General features: G+C 50.2%; 1 protein-coding gene and 3 non-coding genes across 6 annotated transcripts; 2 read left to right on the forward strand and 2 right to left on the reverse strand.

The window, feature by feature from the left end:
- Window positions 1-1696: 1696 nt before the first annotated feature.
- LOC124061644 (neuronal acetylcholine receptor subunit alpha-7) lies at window positions 1697-23104 on the reverse strand. Of its 3 annotated transcripts, XM_046393725.1 has the most exons (11): window positions 22794-23104; window positions 21674-21775; window positions 20594-20733; window positions 17555-17599; window positions 12844-12953; window positions 11263-11342; window positions 9792-9959; window positions 6985-7179; window positions 5805-5891; window positions 5577-5686; window positions 1697-4217 (listed from the first exon to the last, which is right to left on the reverse strand). In XM_046393725.1, the coding sequence occupies exons 2-11, from the start codon at window positions 21726-21728 to the stop codon at window positions 3654-3656; spliced, it is 1554 nt and encodes a 517-aa protein (XP_046249681.1). In that variant the 5' UTR covers window positions 21729-21775; window positions 22794-23104; the 3' UTR covers window positions 1697-3653. The 3 variants fall into 3 exon arrangements, with proteins under 3 accessions (XP_046249681.1, XP_046249679.1, XP_046249680.1); XM_046393723.1 differs by lacking the exons at window positions 20594-20733; window positions 21674-21775; window positions 22794-23104 and adding an exon at window positions 18884-18921; XM_046393724.1 differs by lacking the exons at window positions 17555-17599; window positions 20594-20733; window positions 21674-21775; window positions 22794-23104 and adding an exon at window positions 13257-14772.
- trnav-cac lies at window positions 18205-18277 on the forward strand. Its single transcript has one exon. It is a non-coding gene; the product is annotated as a tRNA-Val (tRNA).
- Window positions 18478-18550, forward strand: trnav-cac. The gene has a single exon. It is a non-coding gene; the product is annotated as a tRNA-Val (tRNA).
- Window positions 19405-19476, reverse strand: trnad-guc. The gene has a single exon. It is a non-coding gene; the product is annotated as a tRNA-Asp (tRNA).
- Window positions 23105-23125: the final 21 nt, after the last annotated feature.

Below are 23125 nucleotides of genomic sequence, written 5' to 3' on the forward strand. Positions count from 1 at the left end.
GCCATAAGGAAAGGTGTGAAGGACAGTTCCTAAGACAGACACAGAGTGCATTTCCATCACTGTGAGACGTGGGAGGACGTCATCTCCTTTCCTTTCAGAAAGGATGATCCCTGTGCTGAAGGGGATGAAGAGCCAAGCGCCTCTCCTCCGCATTCAGAGAAGCTGCCATCATGGCTGCCACTTCCAGGTCGGGTTTCCTTCTTCTCAGTTCCTTAGAGGAAGAAGAAAAAGAGCGAGGAGGGCAGACCACATCCACACAGGGAGCACTGGGAACCCTGGGAATCTGCAGGATACGACGCAGCCATGCGTCCCAGTGACCTGTCCTCTTTTCAGTCGCCACACTGGGAGGCTTTCAGTCGAGTCAAAGTGTTTGTTGTCATACGCCCAGAAGAAAAACAGAGAAAACACGTTTCCCTGTAAAATGAATTTTTTCCTTTGCGTGCCGCACTCAATGCCAACATAAAGGAGTAAAAACTAACACAGTAAGAAGTAAAAGTAATACAGTAGAGCAAAAAGACTCTCCTAAAGGTGTGAGAAATATAAAAACCTCCAACTAGCTGCCGATAAACTAAGTATGTAACTGCAACGTAACATCAGCTTTACGCGCAGTCAGCCAGGTGTGTGCAGTTCAGCTACGCGTCACGGCCTTCCTCAGCAGGTAAGGTTTGCTCAGGTGTCATGCTGTGAGGAGCAGCTGTGTCAGTCGGCCGTTTGATTCATACTGCTGCTGCGACGAGCGGCGGCTTTAGGAGATGCCAGCAGGGCTTCAGACTGGATCAAAAAGTGTCCGTTAAAGGTTTTTTATTTTCTGCCTTCAGCTCTTTCGCTGCTGCACAGGACAGGATCTCAGGTTTATCAGTTTTCATTTAGAAGCTGAGCAGCTGGTGACGGCGGCAGCTTCTGAGCCACACAGCAGTAAAATCCTGTCTGACTGCCTCTTTTAAACCGGGTGGACGTCCTGCTGGAGGAGCTGCTGGCTCTGACTGCCTCGGCTCAGCCTCCACAGCCGGCCAAATTAGAAATGACGTGCAATAAAAGAGAAAAGGAAACGAGTTTCCCAAGAGAACAATCTGGAAAATTACTCTCCATTCACACCGTCAGGACGAATACAGTCGGTCTCACACACGCTCACAGCCAATCAGCTTTTTCAAGTACTTTATCAGAGCAGCCTCAGAACATCTGCTGCTCTGAGCTGAGCTGCCTGCCTGTCTGTCTGCCCGCCTGTCTGTGTGCCTGCCTACCTACCTGTCTGCCCGCCTGTCTGTGTGTCTGCCTACCTACCTGTCTGCCCGCCTGTCTGTGTGTCTGCCTGCCTGTCTGTCTGTCACTCCAGGTTTGACTCACAGCTCCTCTGTGTGTTTGTGGTGGATCTGAAGCTGCAGTCAAACACAGACTGAACTACAGTGTTGTTTCAGGTCTCGATCATACAGGAACACATACGGCTCCCTGAAGACTGTGTGTGTGTGTGTGTGTGTGTGTGTGTGCGTGCGTGCGTGTGTGTGTGTGTGTGTGTGTGTGTGCGTGTGCGTGTGTGAGAGAGAGAGAAAGAGATTCTTTACATGATTTCCTTTCCGTTTCTGGGTTTGCGTCTCGTGGAGTCCAGCAGGTCTCAGGGAGAAGTTAACTCAGAAAGATCGACATCAGAGGCTGATGTTTAATAAAATACTTTTATTTCCAAAGAGCAGAGGGAGCAGGAGCATCGAGCGATTGACCAGAACACATGATGAATTTATCAACCAGAATCATCCCTGAAATCACAGCCTGTGCTCACAAAATGCTTCATTTCATCTTTCACAGGAGAGATTCTTATGATAAATTTAAAGTGGTATTTAAACAAAGCAGCTTTATTATGGCAGTCGTGTAACTTGAGATGTCATTGAGGACATTTTAGGTAAACTGGGAAAAGATCTTGGACTACGTCAGCAGGCTGGAGGCGTTGGGTGGAAACATTTACAAACTACAGCAGATAAAAGCACACTGTGTGTTTTCTTTAGGGCCAGACAAAAGTCAGACTGATCAGGTCGACTCCTTTCACTGCTGCTTTAAGGAGCAACTTCTGAAATCCAGCCAGAATTCAAAGGTAGAAGCTCCTCCCCACATCCTGTGCTCAGGTTACCTTTGGCTGTAGAGCTACTGTTAGCTACCGTTAGCTGAGTTAGCTCAATTAGCTACCATTAGCTACCATTAGCTACTGTTAGCTACCATTAGCTGAGTTAGTTCATTTAGCTGCCGTTAGCTACCGTTAGCTACTCTTAGCTACAGCTAGCTACAGTTAGCTCAGTTAGCTCAATTAGCTACTGTTGGCTACCGTTAGCTGAGTTAGCTCAATTAGCTACCATTAGCTGAGTTAGTTCAGTTAGCTACTGTTAGCTATAGCTAGCTACAGTTAGCTCAGTTAGCTACAGTTAGTTATAGTTAGCTCAGTTAGCTACCGTTAGCTACTGTTAACTACAGTTAGTTACAGTTAGTTACAGTTAGCTCAGTTGTACTGTTAGCTACTGTTAGCTACAGTTAGTTACAGTTAGCTACCGTTAGCTCAGTTAGCGGTGGAGCTCGTGGCCCAGCAGCTGAATGAAGACTGCCTGGACTGGACTGCCTTGCATCACAGATCGTGTTAGTTCATTTTTTGAACGTTTCAAAGTGAAATTCCAGTGAGCCAAAGTGAGCCAGTGAATCAGACTGGATGTGAACATAATGAGGAGCACATGACCGTGGGTCCCAGATGGCTTTCAGACCAACAGGAGCAGGCAATACAAGCAAGCCAAAAGGGGATGAACAAGATGTTTTCGTACCTTGAACTGCACAAATCACTGAACGAATGAGTGGAAACTGTTAACATCACAAGAGGAAAACCTCACGTGTCGGGTTTGGACGGTCACATGGTCACCGTGTCACATTAGGTGGTTACAGAGTCCTGACCGGACTGAGATACACGACAGATGACAAACCGGTCCACGACCAATCACAAGCAGCCGTATGTCACGGCGGCGTGGCGTCAGCGTGAAGGAGGCGTCTGGGACAGACGACCGGGAACACAATACAAACGGTAGAAAACAGGAATCAATGAATAATCAGCGTGGTCTTCGGTTAAAATGCTTTGTTTGCTACAGAACATGTTCTGTAGCAAACAAAGCATATCAGCTGACATGACACTCGACAGAATCCATCACACCTGTGTGCAGGTTACCTAATGACCTGAAGCAGTTACAGCTGGTGTCAGCAGACTCTTCCCTCCAGTCGGCTTTCATTCACAGCAGCACTCGGCTTCTTCTTCTTCTTCAGCAGACAGCAGGGACAAAGACGATCGTCCAGAGCGAAGCACGTCCACCTCCTGTGCAACCACCTGTGATCAGTGTGCACCTGAGCAGACACCTGAGTTAGCTCCACGCACTGCTGCTGAAAGCTCTGAGAAACATGGAGAATACTGAGCACGTGAACACGGAGAGAGTCTGATCCACTGGAAAACAAAAGTGAAACTACTTATGTGTGAGATGCCTTCAGTAGCATCCGATGGACTCTGGGCTGACAGACACAGACAGGAAGTCAGACAGTCCTGAGGCCGGACGTGGTTGGTTTGGGTCTGATCGGGAGACTTGTTGACAGTAACTGAAATAAAGGCAGCTGCTATGGGGGTCGGCTGTCAGCTCTTCTTCTCAGCTGAAGAAATCTTTGGAAATGGCCTCCACAAAGTTGGGAGCAGACATGAGGATGCCGATGGTGCACAGGATGGTGAAGAGCGAAAACGCAACCAGACACAAGCGGTCGATCACCGCTGCGGCGAACTTCCACTCGCTGCACGCCGTCTCCTCCTCATCCTGGCTGCGGAAACGCCGGGCGATGTACCTCACCTCCTCTAGGATCTGATTCAGCTCCGCCTCCAGGGTCGCGCCTCCTGATGCTCCTCCTCCTCTTACTCCAGCTCCTCCCACTCGCAGCACGTCCTCGTCCCCTCCCACCAGCCGTGAACAGACGAGCTCCGGTTCGGCAGGCGAGGCGTAGTGCAGCCCATCCACGCCCCGGAAGCCGACGTACAGGAGGTTGCCGTTGGTTACCTGTGGGTGATGTCGCAGCGAGCCCTGACTGACGCTGAGCTCCAGACTGGACAGGCTGCCGCATCGACGCTTAGCGGCGTTGTGGCACGCCAGACGAACCTTCGCCTCACCAGGACGTCGCATCCGCAGGAACCAGGCGCACCAGTTTAACAAAATCACACGGGTCTGAAGGGGGAGAACAAGAACAAAGGTGATTAAAAGTTCTTGTTAGAGTATTTTTACAGTTCTGAAAAAATAAGTAATGATGAAAGTATTTCTCTCTGCTTGTTTCGGTGGGCTAGTGACATCATGTCTGATTCATCTCAGTTATAAAGTGAGAAATTACACAAGTCATCTACAAAATGTCTGCTGCTGTTAAATCTACTTTCACAGATGTTTGAGATATAGAGGAGCTTATCGCCCTCTGAGGCTGCTGGGAGTGACTGCGATTCGTCCTGCGGGGTCCACGAATGGCCATAAAGCAGACTCACTGTGGAAGACAGAGGGACTCATCTGCTGGGGACAGTGAATGTGTGACCTGAATGTGACCTGCTGGGTGTGCTAACATGGCTAAAGCTAACTGTCAGGTCCTGAAGCAGGCGAGTCCAGCAGAGACTCCACCTCCACCCGTTTGGACCAAACGGGGCTGCCAAGCACAACGTCTTCAGAAACATTCCACTGAAAACAAGCTTTGGACCTGACGAAGACGAGGAGGAGGAGGAGGGAGAAGAACAGACCGTACTTATCTAAAACGTGACGTTACAAAACGCAAGCCAAAAATATTTACATGAAACAAGCTGATTAAAATTCATTTATGCAGAGCCGAGTTAATGCAGGAAAACACACATGAAAGAGATATGACTTTGTGTGTGTGTGTGTGTGTGTGTGTGTTTTTATGATCCCATGGGGACAAAAACCTGTTTGCACAGCTACACGTGGGGACTCACCCACCTTATGGGGACAAAATGCAAGTCCCCATGGGGACATGATTAACTTGTAGAGTGAAGACTTGGTTTAAGGTGAGGCTGAGTTTGAGGTTCAGGTTAAGGTCGGGATAAAGGTCAAAGGTCAAAGGTCAAAGGTCAGGGTTAGGCAAGTTATGGTTTTGGTTTGAGTAAGTCTGCAGGAAATGAATGTAATGTGTCTGTGTAATGTCCCCACTGGGCATGAAGACCCACACTGTGTGTGTGTGTGTGTGTGTGTGTGCGTGTGTGTGTGTGTGTGTGTGTGGGTGCAGCAGGCAGATAAAAATAGAGCATGAATAAAGTGGATGAGCTGCTGCTCAGCTCTCAGAGGGAATCTTCTCCTGCAGTCTGACGTTTCACTTCTCACTCGGCTCATTCAGGAATTCCTGTGCGTCTGCTCTGTTTGTTTGTGCACAAATGGCAAATTAAAATCTGTCAGACTCTTCAGCCTCTGACACACTGGAGTCCTGTGGGCTGCAGTCAGTGTGTGTGTGTGGTTGTAATGTAACGTAGACATCATGGTGGACTCCTCACAGAGAAATGAGCACATGCTGTACAGCAGACAAGAAGGAGGACTGACCCATCGTGGCATGTGTCCCCCGTCGGGGTTGTGGTGGTGATACTGCAGAACCAGAACCGTAGCGATGACAGACAGACCCACGATCACCATGGTGGTGGCAAAGTACTGAGCTGAAACACAAAGGCCAGTTCAGACAGAAGTCTGTCAGTGTCCAGTGGACAGACCAGTTCTGGTTGGACTGAGGGACGGAGTGTGAGGAGGTGGTGAAGCTCTGAGAAAAGGTCTCACCTATGAGAGGAACCGAGTCGGATGTTGCCGGCATGATCTCAGCGACCAGCAGCATGAAGACGGTCAGAGAGAGCAGCACTGTGATCCCTGCAGGACAGAGACAGTTAACAAGTTCCAGTGACCAACCCGTCACCTGTGTGGGCTCTGACATCATCACGCCGCTGATTCTGCTCTGTCTGTCTCAGGATGAGTCTCAGACCTCTGAATGTCTGTCCTCACATTTTATGGTGTCAGGAGGAAAAGCTTGTCAGTTGAGCAGTAAACTGTCTGCTCCTGTACATGTCATTTCTGCAGTGGTTGAGGGACAGTGAGTCCTCCTGATGTCCTCAGCTGCAGGACAGCTGAGACAGGACAGAGTCAGAGGCGGAGGATGGGAGCAGTCTGTTGGATGATGGAGGGATGAATCAATGGACTGATGGTGGTGATTTGAGTCTGAGTCGAGTGTGTTGTCTAATCAAAGCTAGAGGAGATTTCACAGACGTCTCAGACATGATGAATCCTGGATCTGAGAAGAAGTCAGCCTCGCTACAGACCAGAACAGACAGTCTGTGCTGACACTTTCAGGCTACGTTTAAACGTCGAGTAATCACGCACAGCACCAGCTGCAATTAGCTCACGGACGGCACGTATGCAGTCAGTCAGCGGCACAATCAAACCCATCTGTGAGGGCGAAGAGGTCAGAGGTCAGACTTACGCCCCACCTCTCCGGCCCCTGTGACGTCCTGATGAAAGGAACCGATCAATAAAACAAGGAAACTCATCAACACACACACACACACACACACACAAAGGGAAGCTAATGCAGGATCATCTGTGTCGTAAAAGCTGCTTTAGTGTTCAATTCAATTCAGTTCAGTTTGTTTATATAGCAACAAAAGCTATCTCATGACCAATCAGAGCAGGTCGAGACCAAACTCTTTAGTCAGCCCAACATTCCCCTTAAGCGAGCAGTCGGCCACAGTGGAGAGGAAGATCTGCCTTTGAGAAGGCAGAAACCTCCTGGTGTTGACTTGTTTCCTGTTCTCAGTGTTGTGCTCGTCATTTACTGACTGTTCCTTGTTACCCTGTTCAGTTTAAAGGGCTATTTCACCCAATTACACAAGCACATGTCAGCGTGAGTGCAGCTGATTGGCTCTCTGTAACGATGCCACACGTCAGCCACACAGAGCTGAGTCCTCACCGAGGGAGATCTTCTCTCCGGAGTCGGCGGGCAGCAGGAAGACGAGGAGCGCGAGGGTGGAGATGAGGACGCAGGGGATGAGCAGGTTGAGTCCGTAGTAGAGCGTCCTCCTCCTCATCACCACGGTGAAGGTCACGTCGGGGTACGGCTCCTTACAGCAGTCGTAGAAACGCTCGTTCCTCCGTCCAGGAACCTCTGTGAACAACGACATCACAGTCAGTCAGACGTGAGGGTTCGTCTCTGGACTGAAGCTGCTCGCCAGCTCGGACGTTATGGTCTGAAGATGAAGATTGAACCCGAATGCCACTTCTGTTTTCCTGTTGCTAACCAAGCGCACGTTTCAAAGACATTCTGTGCACACGACAACACATTTCTGTCTCGCACGTTTCCTCCTTCGCTTTGAGCTGTTTTAATTGAGATGTTTTGTGCACCGGCTGACCTCAGAGGTCTGACAGAACGATTCTGGAACCGAAGATCAGAGACGTTTCTGAAATATTTAGTGACTCGCAAAGCAGCATCAGCAGCAGGATCTTAAAATAAATTCTGTGACAGATCAGAAGGCCTGACTGATGTTCAGCTTTCGTACTCCTTAATGAGACTTGAGCTGCAGCTGTTTGGAAAAGTCTGTTACAGGAGTCAAACCTATGGGACAAACAGTCCTCTTAAAGCAAATGAAGCCACAAAGTGATAAGAAAAAGGTCAGAAATGTAAAAGTTGTCTGTGGAAAACTGATGATGAACAAGAGGACGCTCAGAAACATCATTTATTCTCCCACAGGAGAGATGCTTAAACGGGTCACAGAACGTCACATGACGGCGCCCGCTGACCACCGCCAACAATAACGAGGCCTGCTCATGTTTTGGTACTGCAGTAATAAGCTGTTGTCATAAGTCATAGTCATAGATTAATAACCCCAAAACATGTGGAGAGGAGTAAACAGTCGTGACTCGCTCTGTGTCGTGACCTTTGACCCTTTGGCCACAGCAGAGTCCACTTTTAACTCCAGCTGTTTTTGGTGTGGGATGAGCTGAGTGCAGTTATCATGTCAGTTATTGTATTTTTCAGTTTCATTGCATAGGTGATTGTTCAGAGACAATAAAAACGATCTTGTCGTATCTTATCTCACTGCCATGGAGGCTGAGGACTAACAGGGAAAACATCAACAGTTTAAATTGCTGCTGTGTTTTTGACTCTTTAACCTCCACTTCTCCTTTGTTTCTGGTTATTTTACTGATGTGAGTGGAGGAGGCGGATGCTTAAAAGGTTCTATTTTATCTCGTCCATATGAGGGCAGCACGGCTGGCTGCCTTTCATTTGCCTGTACGTGGCTACATTGCTCCCTACACTGGTTTTAATCTCCTGTAGGCGATGGAGGGGAGGGCCACCGGGCCAATGGGAAACATGCTGCTGAGATTTTCAATTAAGTTCCCTCTGAACGGCCCATTGGCTGAGCAGCGTCTCTGGAGGAGGCTCTCTGCTATCTTCTCCTCTTCCATTTCATGCTCCCTTTCGTCAGAGGAGCCTCAGCTCCCCGGAGAACGAGGACGATCCTGCACTCGTCATTAGTCTCCAACAGCAGGGACTCGGTCCTCTGCTGGACGACCTGCAGATGCTTTTTAAATCACTGAGTGATGTGTTGGTGCTGTTGTTGTAACAGTTTAAAAAGTGTGAGAGGAGTGTTACCAGTGGCTATGGCTTAGCTTAGCTTAGCTTAGCATAAAGGCTAGCAGCCGTGGGAAACAGCTGGCCTGACAACAACATTTAAAAAACAAAAATGGGGCCTGTGATGAGTCTAAAGATGAATCGTTACCGAAACACTTTTATTTTCATTTTCTCCTGTTATATTTATGGCTGCATGGTGTTTTTAAATAGCTTTGGATACTGTAATAAAGATGGCTGACATGAGAGATGATAAAATCTCTTGATCGCCCCCTGGTGGCTGGCGGCAGTACAGCTCATAAGCCCCTCCTGCTCCGCATTAGCAGATGGGACACGAGCCACACTGAAAACTAGTAAGTAAAAGTCAAATAAATTTTTCCCAAGACGAATATTTTGGTTTCACTTTAGTACAGAGGAAGTGGAGACGCGTTGGCCATCTTTTTGTCAGCAGTTTTAAACTCATCATTTAATCTCATCACCAGAACAAGAAATCATCATCACAGCTAAACGTGCTGATGCTGGAGCAGACGGTCAGACTTTGAAGCCGACTTGTTTCTCTGCTGGGCCTCCCGTTGGACTCTGTGGGACGTCAGCCACCATCAGAGCAGCTTTACAGCAGAGACAAACTGCCGCTTCTACTTCAGTCTATTTATCTGTTTGTCCATGCGTCTGATGAATGACATGATTTGCATTCAGATTCACTGTAAGCCGCCGATCAGACTGTGACGGGTCGCAGCGTCGCAGGACTAAATCAAAGCTACGAGGGCAATCGGGCCTGAAGGTTGACCATGTAAATGACACTCGTTGGTCACACTTTGTTGTGTGATCTGGCACTAACACGGCTGCAGGCGGCGGCGGCGGGGACGGTGCGGCGCAGAGCTGCCATCGGCCTTCGGGGTCGCTGAGCTGCTTGCAGCTGCTCGCCCTGCAGCAGCAGGAGGGTTGACCTGCCAGCAGACATGGCTTGCAATACTTTAAACCACCTTCAAAGTGTTGCAGCCCAGTTTCATAAGCTCCATCCTAACGCAGATCAGAAAAACCCTGACGAGCAGCTTTCGATTTGCTCAACATTCGTGTGTGGTTCAGCTGCTTCTGTGTTTAACCACGATGTTAAATGTCTTTCAGAGCAGAAGCTGACGCGCTCTCACCCACGAGGTCCCACTCCCCGTTGGCGATGTATCCGGTGACGTCAGCCTCGATCATCTGCAGGTCCAGAGACCAGCCGCCGTACGTCCACGAGCCGAACTTCAGGTTGCAGCGCTGCACGTCGAAGGGAAACCAGCGGACGTCGATGTAACAGGTGCTCTTAAATATTCCTGAAAGATAAAGAAAAAGGAAATACAAGCTGAGTGTAGGAGGCCAAGAAATACGAAGCAAAGGGCTGTGGGGAAAACGTCACAAAGAAGGTGTTTAACTTCAGAATAAGACGGAAAAGAAGATGAAGAGACTGTTAGCGTGTCTGCTGGAGATCCATCGGAACTCAAAGCCAAAACTCAGGAGCTCATGAAAAAGCTGAAACAAATAAATAAAGTCAAGACAACAGAGAAAGAGATGATTTGAACACAGAGTCAGAACTCAGTAAAACACGAGACGACAGGCGACCAGGACAAATTCTGAAAGTGGAGAAACAGTACAGTGTGTCTGGCCATCAAACCCAATCTGATCCCAAACCAACAACATCTAATGATCCCCGATCAGGAGCATCGGGAGGCAGCAAAGAAGACGCTGTTAAGAACAAAGCTGGTCCGAACAGGAAGCGGATTCAAGAAACATCTGAGTTACAGCTTCATCAGAATCAGCAGCTACAGCCTGCATAGTCTGCAGTGAGTACCAAGGTACACAATGAAGTACTCTACTGGTACCACTTTAAGGGTACTGGTATGGGTTCTCAAACTGCAGCCTGAGTCGGTATTGAGTGCTGGGTGTGGATACCAGCAGGTTATTTGAAGCTTGATGTCTGAGCTCGTCCCAGTCATCACCGTTCAGCACCCCAACCCCCCGACTCACACTAATCAGTGGCAGCAGTAATAGAGCTGTTACCACTTTTATTGGTCATTGATCGGCTGACAGGAAGGCCGGGTTGAAAGTCATGATGAGTCTCAGGCCATCAGTCAGGACCATAACTCCTCGTGACGTCCTCCTGTTGACCCCCTGACCTCCCGCTGACCCCGCCGCCCCCCCGCAGACCTCCTGAAGGCTGCCCCTCCCTCAGCCTAATGAAGTCGTTCTCCACAGCCTCCCTGTGAGGACGTGAGACGATTCGTCTCCGTCTGTCCGTCGCTCTACTTCCCCAGGAAGAAGCAACTGTCTAACACAGCGCCGAGGACGAGACGCTCACAAGTGCAGCTGGTGTATAAATAAACCTGCCGGATCTCCGATTAAAAACAATCAAACACGTTGGGTTGGTTTTATTGGTGGGATTTAACCACCTTAATGCACAGCAGAAAGGAAGTGAAATTAAATTCTTCAGCACAGAACCTGCTGAGCAAGTTCCATTCAGATTTCACGATGAGAAAAGCTTCATTTCACTGAACCAACAATAAATAAAATGTTTGTTTGTTTGTTTTTTGGATGTGACTCAGTGTTGTTGTTGACCTGTTCAATGTGAGTCCGTGTTACCTGGTGGCAGGTACTGGCAGTAGCCGCTGGAGTTGACCAGGATGTTGGTGTGGAAGGAGGCATCGAACCTTTCGTCAGCACTGTGGACAGAGACAGATTAACAGTCAGAGTCCACCAGGAAGGTCTCAGAGTGTCCGTGTGTCCCAGTCTGATGAACGCACACGCCTGCAGCTCGTCGCAGCCGACCTGTAAGCCGAACCCTGCAACAGCCCTCTGAAAAGGTGACGACAGAATCCCTGGACAAAATGTCCACACCCGGCAGAAACATGTCCTGCTTGTACAGCGTTTACTCACATTCTCAAAGGTCCTCACGTCCAAACGGATCATCTAGACTTTCATCTTCAACAGGAAAAGTCTTACAATGCCTGTAAACTGACACTGAAATGATGTTAGAGCTGATCTGAGAGCTCAGATCTGAGGACTGCGTGGTGAGCCTGCAGACCCACACCTGACGTGTCCTCGGGAGGACAGAACCTGCAGCTCACTGTCCGTGGCCTAGAGGTTGGAGAAGTGGCTTGTGATCGGAAGGTTGCTGGTTCGATTCCCCCACCGGATGGGCAGGAAAAATTTGAGTGTGGTGGAGTGATAATGTCCCCACCCCCCATTAGCCGGCTGATGTGCCCTTGAGCAAGGCACCTAACCCCCAATATGCTCCCCAGGTGCTTGATGAAGCCCACTGCTCCTGTGTGTGTTGGGTGATGGGTTAAATGCAGAAAAGTAATTTTACCAGTTTGGGATCAATAAAGTAACTTAAATTAAAAAATTAAATTAATTAACGTTTTTGTTAACGTGTTTGTCTTTTCTATGACTGAATCTTAAACATAATGACGACGAACCTCAGGGCTTCTTTACTGCTTCCATCGTGTTAGCAGGACCTCGTATCATCCAAAAGCTCGTTTTCAACGACGTCCATGAGAACTGCTGGAACACCCAGAAGTGGAAGTGCAGTAAGTTGCTGTAAAAGTTGTCCCGGGGTCCAATAATAATCGACTGTCCCGTCCCACTAAAGCCAGTCGGGTCAATACAGCAGGAGCAAACTGCAAACCGCAAACTGCTCCTGCTGGCTAATGAGCTGAGACGCTCGTCAGCATCCAGCTGAGAGCCACAGTGTGAGTGTGAGTGTGTGTGTGAGTGTGTGTGTGTGTGTGTGAGCGTGTGTGTGTGTGTGTGAGCGTGTGTGTGTGTGTGTGAGCGTGACAGGGACACTGTCAGACACAGCTCTCTTCAGTGTTGCTAACAGCAGGGGAATTAGCTGAATTAGCTTGTGTACTGAATCAGATCGTCTCACTGTCCTCAGTCCACCTGAGACAAACTGATCCGTCTCTTTTCTCACATTATAAAGAAGGAAACTCATCAACTGGTTCTCTGAACTGCAGTTTAGAAGTCAACAAAGTTTTTACAGGGACGAGCATCCAGTCAGATGATCTCACTGGTCCTGATGGGACGTGCTGAGTTCATGAACACCAGTAAGCAGTGGTTTTTCCAGTGACAGGAGCTCTATGTTTGCATGTATTCTAATGTTGGGACACAGTCAGGACACACAGTTCAGACTGATGAAGCAGACTGATCAAAGTCGGGTACCTGTTGTACAGCAGGATGTCGGGTCTCCAGATCTGGCTGTCAGGGAATCGGACGTTGGTCACACCTGGATAGTCGGACATGTTCCACTGCAGGTAGAAATCTGTCCAGTACTGCAAACACACAAACACAGAAGTTAACATACCTGCTTCTTTTCGTGGAACATTCATCACCTGTCACCGGGTTGGGGCTGGAGCCGATCCCGGAGGCGGCGGGGCGAGCGGCGGCGAGGCGGCGGGGCTAGCGGCGGCGAGGCCACAGCTCCACCCTCTGCACCACTGTGATATTTCCAGTCACTTAAAAACAAGACTAAGAAATACAGTCGTTGCTTTAAGTTGTGTGAAGAGAAAGCAGAACACACATGACAAAAACTCAGAGAGGAATCTTGTGGAAGATCCTCGCCGACGTGGTCTTACATCATAACAGACGTGGTGTTCCTGTTCAGAGTCAGAGGGGCAGAAAACTGGGATCAGGCTGCTGATGTGACTTGACAAACTGAAGAACAAGTGTGAAAATGAAACGATGGAGCACCGCCGGAGGCGAGCCGATCACATCCAAAGTGCTGAAAACACAACAGAAATGTTCCCGCCGGCTTCTTTCACTGATCATAGATGACGACTTTGAGACGAGCTGAACTTCATCACAGTTACAAGATTGTTTTCTTTGCGTATTTCTATTTTGGCAGACAAATACAGATGAGCTCTGACAGCAGTAAAAATGTCCAGAAGCGATGAGTCGTGTATTTTTCATCTGAAACCAGCCGATAAGCCGCGGCTCATCTGTGTCTGACCTCCATATTTCAGCCGGCGGAATGCAGATGGCACTGATGGGTCTTATGTAACAGCCATTGTTAGCTCTGCTGCCAGCAGACATCAGGACTCTGCTCCTGTCTGGTCTGCATACTCAGCTCCAGCAGCCGCCTCAGTCCTCACTGAGTCAGAGCCTCCCTGAGCGCTTTGGTCGGCGCTGATGGTTTGAAGGTCGCACACGTCTCTGTCAGTCTTGTTTACTTCCTGTCACTGAGCTGAAGGGTTTTCCCCTGAGGAACAGCAGGACCGTCGCAGCTTAAATTAAAGCTGGAGTCTGAGAAACTTCTGCACGTTCTCCTGGCTGCAGCCGTCGAAGGGAAGCTCCGGCCAGTCGCAGGTTGTTCCAGAGACACGGCGTTCTTATTGGCGCCAAAGCCTCACGTCACAGTACGTCTTCTCAGAGTGGCGTCGCTACCATCAGGCCATTAGCTGATTAGCTGACCAAAGGAAAATTAGTTACCAGCTTTTTTGAAGGCTGTCTAATCGTTTGAGTCAAACAGCTTCTCGAAGGTCAGAATTTACTGCTTTTCTTTGTCAGTTCTGATGGTAACTGACGAGTCGGTCACAACTGGGAACTTAATGACAAGGAAGTTGGCTTCAATACTGCACTCACTGCGTGTGTGTGTGTGCGTTCGTTATCATCAGTGTGTCCCGGTGTGTTTCATGCCTGTCTGCAAACCAAACTTTCTCAGTAACAAAGTTGAGTTCAGTTACTTCAGCCTTCTGATGACATCAGTTAAACAGGAACAACAGAAACCAGGACCTCAGAGAGACGTAAGCCACACATCAGAACCTCCTCCTCATATCAAACGTTTGCATGTATTTTAACGAGCAGGTGAGAACGTCTGCGCTCTCTTATCTCACATCTAAGAAGGTTCAAAGAGTCGTGATAGAAACCTACACACTCCAAAGGAAAGAAGTCAAACTGATGCAACGAGCTTCAAAATGACTCAGAGGGAAAGAAAAAGGCATCGCACACCGGCTCGCCATCAGCAGTGAGATGAAACCTCTTCCTGCGTTTATTCTGGGTTTCATGGCGTTTTTATGACAGGATTGTCCTCCCAGCTTATTAGACTAAAGACCATCTCCGAGAGGGTCCAGCAGCACACGGAGGATTTGGTTTTCTCAGACGCTTACACAATCATTTACTGCTGCTGTGGTGCTGCGACCACGAACAGGAAACAGGAAACAGGTTCTTCACTCAGTGAGGAGGCTCCACTCAGCAGGGCTCATAATGCTTCTCGTGTGCTTTAATGAACCTCCTTCTGCGTTCGGGTTCTTCTTATGTCTGCGCTGAACCAGAGACGGACTGCGTCCTTCTGTCAGCTGCATCAGTAATATGTTCCTGGGAACAAACACTCAAAACACGACAAACCGGAGCCCCCCGACTTCGACAAATGTGCTCCAAAGTCTGGCTTTTCAGAAGCTTTGAAAAGCTGCAGCGACACTCTGACATTTAAAAATCCACACAGAAATGTTTCCTATCGCTTACAAACACTCATCCTCTTCACACATAAAGACTCCAGCGTAGCGGGAGGGAGGAGGGGGGAGGAGGAGGAGGAGGAGGAGGAGGAGAATCAGGAGGAGGAGAATCAGGAGGAGGAGGGGGGAGGAGGAGGAGAATCAGGAGGAGGAGGGGGGAGGAGGAGGAGGAGGAGAATCAGGAGAAGGAGGGGGGAGGAGAATCAGGAGGAGGAGGGGAGGAGGGGGGAGGAGGAGAATCAGGAGGAGGAAGGGGAGGAGGAGGAGAATCAGGAGGAGGAGGGGGGAGGAGAATCAGGAGGAGGGGGGAAGAGGAGGAGGAGGAGGAGAATCAGGAGGAGGAGGGGGGAAGAGGAGGAGGAGGGGGGAGGAGGAGGAGGAGGAGAGTCAGGAGGAGGAGGAGGAGGAGGAGGAGAATCAGGAGGAGGAGGGGGGAGGATGAGGGGGGAGGAGGAGGAGGAGGAGAATCAGGAGGAGGAGGGGGGAAGAGGAGGAGGAGGAGGAGAATCAGGAGGAGGAGGAGGAAGAGGAGGAGAATCAGGAGGAGGAGGGGGGAGGAGGAGAAGGAGGAGGAGGAGAATCAGGAGGAGGAGGGGAGGAGGGGGGAGGAGGAGAATCAGGAGGAGGAGGGGGAGGAGGGGGGAGGAGGGGGGAGGAGAATCAGGAGGAGGAGGGGGGAGGAGGAGGAGGAGGGGGGAGGATGAGGGGGGAGGAGGAGGAGGAGGAGGAGAATCAGGAGGAGGAGGGGGGAGGAGAATCAGGAGTAGGGGGGAGGAGAATCAGGAGGAGGAGGGGGGAGGAGGAGGAGGAGCATCAGGAGGAGGAGGAGGAAGAGGAGGAGAATCAGGAGGAGGAGGGGGGAGGAGGAGGAGGAGGAGGAGGAGGAGGAGGAGAATCAGGAGGAGGAGGGGAGGAGGGGGGAGGAGGAGAATCAGGAGGAGGAGGGGGAGGAGGAGGAGAATCAGGAGGAGGAGGGGAAGAAGAATCAGGAGGAGGAGAAGCAGCAGGAGCAGCAGCAGGAGAAGAGGCCAGTGCCAAACTCAATGCAGCAAACAGACTGGTCGTGGGGGGAGGTGCTGTGAGAGGACATGCTGAGCCTCCGGGGAGGAGCCAGCGTCTCCATGTGAGAGGAGCAGATTAGGTGGATTAGTGCGTCACAGAAAACACACACAAATATGAAACCTAATTAAATTTGGACAGCAGCATGAAATGGCTTTCAGAAGCTCTTAACGAATTCCTCCACTGCAGTCGGGCCTGCAGCTTCCGACCGCTGCTGAGCTGTTGAATCGCCGCCGCCGCCGAACGGGCGGCCGATGAAGTGTTTTTGGAAACAGGCGAAGAAGTTGACTCTGGGTTCGCCGCCAGCTGGATCGACGGGCCTGTGACTCCTCCAGAGGATGGGATCACGTGGCTGCTGCCTTCCGTTTCTCATCAGTGTTCACTGGGTTTCCTTCTCCAGAGCCGCTTTACACTCAGACACATGTGGAACAGCTGGAAGTGACACGGGTTTCAATGGTTTACTTTTCAGTAACAAACCGTAGTCACAAGCCAGGAGAAGAGGGTCATGCTGTCCGGCAGGACCTCGACCCGAAGCCTGAGCTGGCTTTGATCCCGCAAACTGTCACTACATCCGTCTTTCAGCTGAAGAAGCAGGATGACGGGGACGAACAGCTTCCTCCTTCTGAATGTGCATTAACTTATGTGTTAACGCTCTTTTTGACAGGTTTGAACTCACCTGGGTGTTCACCTCAACCATAAACTGGACTGGTCACATGACACAGATGTCCTGTACAAGAGGGGCCAAAGTCGCCTCCACCTTCTGAGGAGACTGAGGTCCTTTGGAGTGTGCAGGCCCCTCCTGAGGACTTTTTATGACTCTGTGGTAGCCTCTGCTATTCAGTACACTGTGGTCTGTTGGGGACCGGGACAGGAAGAGACTGAACAAGCTGGTCAGGAGGGCCAGCTCTGTCCTGGGCTGCCCACTGGACTCTGTGGAGGAGGTGGGTGAGAGGAGGACGTTAGCCAAGCTGACATCCATCATGGACAACACCTCTCACCCTCTGCATCAGACAGTGGAGGCTCTGAGCAGCTCCTTCAGCGGCAGACTGCTACACCCTCAGTGTAGGAAGGAGCTACAGCAGCTCCTTCATTCCCACTGCTGTTAGACTGTACAGCTCAACAGTCTGGTCCTCTTTCCTCCCTTATGAGGACTTGTATATGGCTGTATATTGTGCTGTGTTTACTTGCCATGTAAATTGCTCATTTATTTTACCTCTACATCCTTTTGTTTCCTGTTTTTGCACACTCTTTGCTTTTTGCACTCCTCTTCTGTCCTTGTGAGCTGCCACAACAAGTGAATTTCCCCACTGCGGGATCAATAAGGTTCATCTTATCTTAAATAGCAGACTGAGATGAAAACTCACCAGTTGCAGCCAGATGTTGGTGGTCAGGACCTGGTTCTTCTCATCCTGCAAACAGAGAAGCTCAGTCAGCATCTCATCTGCTTACAAATGAACCAAAGTCTCCGCAGTCGTGGTGGAAAGTCTGTCCACAGTTTGAATTAATCTTAAGCGGCGGCGTCCCAGCAGAGGGGACAGTGGACATGATTAATGTCAGTGTGATGAATGTCCGGCCTGTGAGTACAGTCTCAGGTGGCCGAGCGCACACACAGAATTAAACGATGGGGGGAGGAGGGAGATTCTTCTGGGGGGTTAAAGGGTAGGAGGAGACCTTCGGGTTAAAGAGGAAAATCATTTGTGACCGTCTCACCGAGTCCAACCAGACTCCATTGAAAAAAAGGGTGATTTTACTGTGTTGAAAATCACACCTTCTACGATCAGCCAAACCTGACGGAAACAAAAGAAAGCTCCCCAAAACCACCTCGGCTCATCTTTCCACTAATCGTTAATGTGTAGAGTCAGAACGGAAAAGGAAATGAACTGCAAAACTTCGATTGGGCAACCAGTCGATCTGTTGATGGGTACGAACAGTTCATTTAAAAACACCCCCAACATGGGTCAGTATATGGGTGCTTTGAGCCACATGTGTGCGGGCGGAGGGAGGGGTCTCCGCGGTTTCCGTAGTGTAGTGGTTATCACGTTCGCCTCACACGCGAAAGGTCCCCGGTTCGAAACCGGGCGGAAACACTCTTGGTATTATTTGTAGAGTTGTTTATCGTGGCTTGTCACCTGGTTTCTTTAATCGCTTTACATATTTGTCCCCTTGTCTAAGAATCAACACCAGAAGCACCGCGCTGCACCACGTGGTGACCTTCAGAGGCAGCTGACATATCAGGCGCTTTCAATGACCGTGTTGGTGCTTTCATGATTGTGTGTGACGTTCACGGGTTTCCGTAGTGTAGTGGTTATCACGTTCGCCTCACACGCGAAAGGTCCCCGGTTCGAAACCGGGCGGAAACATGCTTCTTTGCAACACATTTGCAGCATTAAATTATTCCTGCTGCCTCAGCTTGTCGCACCAACAGCACGACGCGCAGTCAAACCGCCTTCTTACGCGCCAAGGTTTGATTTTGTTAATATTTGGTTTTTGACACCAACACTTTAAAAGGTTGTAGCTTGAAAGGCGTTAGGGATGAAGACATACTGTAAATGAGCAAAATGTTGGATGTGACCCAAAGTTTATGAAGAGACCAAATGTACTCATCTAGATAGACAGATAGACCCTTTATTGATCCCGAGGGAAATTCAAGATCTAATGATCAGAATCAGAATCATCGCTATTTCTATCCCTACCTGGACCCCCCCTGCTGTCTCCAGCACATCCAACAGCCCTCCGATCTCGCAGTCATCATCTACGTTCCGTTCCCGTACGCCGTCGCTATGCGTGGACGCGTGTCTACGGTGCACGGACGCATCGTCACGTTCTGTGTCGCTTCACACCTGATCGTCATCCTCTCAGGGAAGATTTTCTCCTTCAGGGTCAGAAGCAGCAAACAGTTGACATAAAACATCATGAGGTGACGCTGCAACACGTCAGTACTCTGGACAGGAACGCCCCACGTGTATTCCACTTAGCTGTGTAAGCAAACGCTCAGCTTCGGTGTCCTCAGACACTTTGACCTCGGTGAGGGTTAAAGCAGTGTTTCCCAAACTTTTTGAGCCGCGGCACATACTTTACATCACAGAGATCGCGCGGCGTGCCGCCGGGCAAAGGTGTTGGATCAGCTGGCCGCTCCGCCCGCCCGGAGCGCCGATCGGGTGGAGCCGCATGGCTCAGAGGGAAGTGAACTTCACCGCCGGTAGAAAACTTATTACTCCCCGTCGGGGAATCGAACCCCGGTCTTCCGCGTGACAGGCGGAGATACTGTCCACTATACTAACGAGGACAACCGTACAGGACACTTTGGCACGGGCAGGGGCACTGCACGAGGGCTCGTTACGCGCTTCCTCTGATGGCAAAAAGCTGCTTCTGTCCTCAGTCATGTGACATTATCACATGTTCATAAGTAATGAATTACTGACGATGCCAGGCGACGGATTCCAACACGGTGATGAAGGATGGAAGCAGAATGGATGAAGGCCAGAGAGACAAAGACCTTTCAAATCGATCCAAACCAATCAGACGCGATCAAAGTGATGAGAGCAGATGAAAAAGGTGAGAATGAGGAAGCTGGCGTGTCCCTGGGGGGACGGAGACGTTACAAATGGATGAGGACAAATACTGATGAGCCGAGTGAGGGGGACGGAGAGACGGATGAGGAGGAGGACAATGACTGCAGTGAAGATATCTGATGATGTGAGGGGCGCGTAACGAGCCGGGCCGCCCAGTAACACCACATCAGGACCACGTCTTCAGGAGCCTCCACCCACCGTCAGCGTAGGCTGTCTTACCTGAGACCAGGTGTGTGCGTATGTGTGTGTGCAGTGGATTTTCCACCATTAGAACAACAAACTAAGACATCTCCAAGGCTGGAAAACTTAAACCAAGTCAGTTCACATCCCCAGATACCCTGAGAGGTTTGCAGTTTGGGTGGACTGACCCTTTAACACTCTGTGTTTTCATTTGAGCTGCAGACAAAATTCAGTCGAAACTCATGAAGTATTAAAGGTTTGATATTCAGCTGTAGCAACACACTGCTGCTACTTCACACTCAGCCACCAGCTGTGTGTGTGTGTGTGTGTGTGTGTGAGAGAGAGAGTGTGTGCCAGGTCACATGCTGTGGAAGTGGAGATGAGAGGAGTCAAGCTGCCCTGCTCTCCTGCAGTGAGTCAGTGTCATACTGAGCCCATCAGAGTGTGTGTGTGTGTGTGTGTGTGTGTGTGTGTGTATCTGACTGACACACACACACACAGTGTAAACAGTGTGTTGTCAGCCTCTGTTTTCAAGAACCAAACAAGAAACCCACAGAGTGAAAAGAGCAGCAGCAGCCAAGACTGTGACAACTCACACTGTGTGTGTGTGTGTGTGTGTGTGTGTGTGTGTGCGTGTGTGTGAGATGTTACCACATCCATGATCTGCAGCAGGCTGAAGCTGAAGTGGACAGTCAGACTGTGGGAGTCGTTGCTGACTGGTCGCTCTAACGGGTTGTAGTTCCTCATCAGGTCCTTGTAGAGACGCCGCTGGTACACACCCTGCAGGGAGCCTGCGCACACACACACACACTGACTCTGTGGCTGTGGGCTGTGTGATGCGTACTGCACAGCTGCTCATAGGATGTGTATGAGACGTGCGGAGCCAACGGTTTATCCTGCTGACTTTGATGTCACGTACGTAGAAACACGGCAGACAAAAGTAAAAGTTCGGTTGATGGTGAGAAACTTCATTAACTGCAGCCTGTGCCATCAGGGTGACTGACAGGTGCTGGGCGAGACCCCGACCACCTGTGGGGGAGGAGGGTGAGACAACGACTCCCCTCCCATCGTCAGTCCCGTCTCTGTGCTCAGGGTCACTGAGGTTGAGCCGGTGGACACATTTTTCTCTCTGGTGTCGATTTCTGTGCATCGCGTCTCGCCGTGTCCCTGGTCCCAGTCGGTCCGGACCGGCGTGCTGTCAGTGAGAGGCGCCGACACACGGTGAAGGTGGCGAGCGCCGTGCGGTGAACCAGCAGCGGGACCATCACATCCAGAAAAGTCAGAGAGCTCATCAGACCGGCTGTCACAGCGTCTGACACAGCGTTTGACCCTCTGTACTCACCGTACGCTCCTTCTGACGACTCCTGAGTCAGTGCAGTGAAAAGCAAAACAGCGTTTCTTTGTGATCCACGGCGGGACCCGATGTGAGCCTCTGGACACAACAACTTTGGAACATATTCAGGCTGAGTTTTTACATTGTGTCGTCCAAAAGTTCAGTGTTTTGTCCGTCTCATTCATGCATCACATCAAAACGTGGCTGTCATGGTTACAGACTTCTCACGTGAACAAGTTTGAACTTCTGAACATGAAGAAAGCTGTGGTCAGCATTTCCGATTGTTTCAGTTATTCCTCTGAATCCAACAACTGCGAAGACTGAGCAGACTGATTCACAGCCAGCCAATGGGATGAGGTGTGTGTGTGTGTGTGTGTGTGTGTGTGTGCTGAACCTACCGTGAAGGAGGCAGCAGAGCGTCAGGACGTGCAGGGTGAAGATCCGAGCATCCATCCTCAGCAGCCGTAAGACAGACGAGAAACTGAGCGACTGAGTTCCTCCTGAAGCAGCAAAAAAACCACGAGGGAGGGAGGGAAGGAGGGAAGGAGAGGGGAGGGAAGGCGAGGGGAGGGAAGGAGGGAAGGAGGGGGGAGGGAAGGAGGGAAGGAGGGGGGAGGGAAGGCGAGGGGAGGGAAGGAGGGAGGAGGGAGGGAAGGAAGGAGGGGGGCTGGAGGATCAATGGAGAATTTGCTCCAAGTGAGAGAAGTGGATGCTCCTCCCCCAGAAAACATAAGAAGAATAAGATTGGACAGCTGGAGATGCTGAGGAGGAGGACAGTGCGTGTGTGTGTGTGTGTGTGTGTGTGTGTGCGCGTGTGCGTGCGTCCTCTGAAAGCCAAATGAGCTGATGATTTCTTTGCTGTTTCTACATTTGAAGCTGAAAACTGAAACCAGAATCAGCCAATCAGAGAGTCTCATGTTTTTACACCAGAGGAGAACTGAGCCCATGTCTGCCAAGGCTGCAGGTCCTCCAGGGTTTAGACCAGGTTCCAGTGTTTTCTCACAGGGACGTTTTTAGAAACTAACAAAGCTTCTGGGACGTGAGACCACAGGAGACAACAGGATGAAGGTTACAGCCTCCTCTTCGCTCCACACACGGCTGAGGGGTTCAGCTCTCACGCACTGGGGGTGAGAGGTGGGCACACCTGACTGGTGGTCACCTGTCAGACGGGCACACCTGACAGGTGACCACAGGACTGACAGAGCCGTTGTTCTCCTTTAGACATGATGATTTAAAATACTGAAGTGTCCCTCACATTCACAAATCTGTCCATCGTTTTAGAGGTCAGAAGGTCACCTTGTGATTTCCCATCATCCCTTTGAAATGAGTGAGCTGCAGCCCCAGCGCCAGGACTTTCCTCTGCTGTGCTGAGCAGGAGATAAACTCCTGATTAATTAGCTAATTAGAGCTGAATAATGAGATCGTTTTCCTAACGACTCCCTCCATCAGAGACAAACAGGGTGGAGACGCAGATTCACACTTGTCAGTGTGAGTATCACTCCACAGCCGTGTGTTTACCTGAGAGCGGTTATATTGTCAGGCCACGCCGTCCAGAGACCGATGGGTTTAATTCCAGGACGTTTCCCAGCATCCTCGGCTCACTGCTCTCTGCAGCTTGTTGCCAGCGCTGCCTGCAGCTCTAATGAGCACAAAGCAAACAGAAGAGCACAGCGTCTACAAGCTTCTGCAAGTATGAAGCGCAGAAAACCTTGTTAATGGCTGAAGGGAATTTAACAAAAAGAAGTTCTACTGCTGCTGGAATGTCACACATTCTCATTAAAAACACACCAGAACCTTTCAGGAGCTGTGCTTTAAAGCAGCAGGAGTCTGATCACAGGGAGAGCACAGAG

The sequence above is a fragment of the Scatophagus argus genome, chromosome 7 (genome assembly GCF_020382885.2).
Source record: "Scatophagus argus isolate fScaArg1 chromosome 7, fScaArg1.pri, whole genome shotgun sequence".
NCBI classification, from domain to species: Eukaryota; Metazoa; Chordata; class Actinopteri; family Scatophagidae; genus Scatophagus; species Scatophagus argus.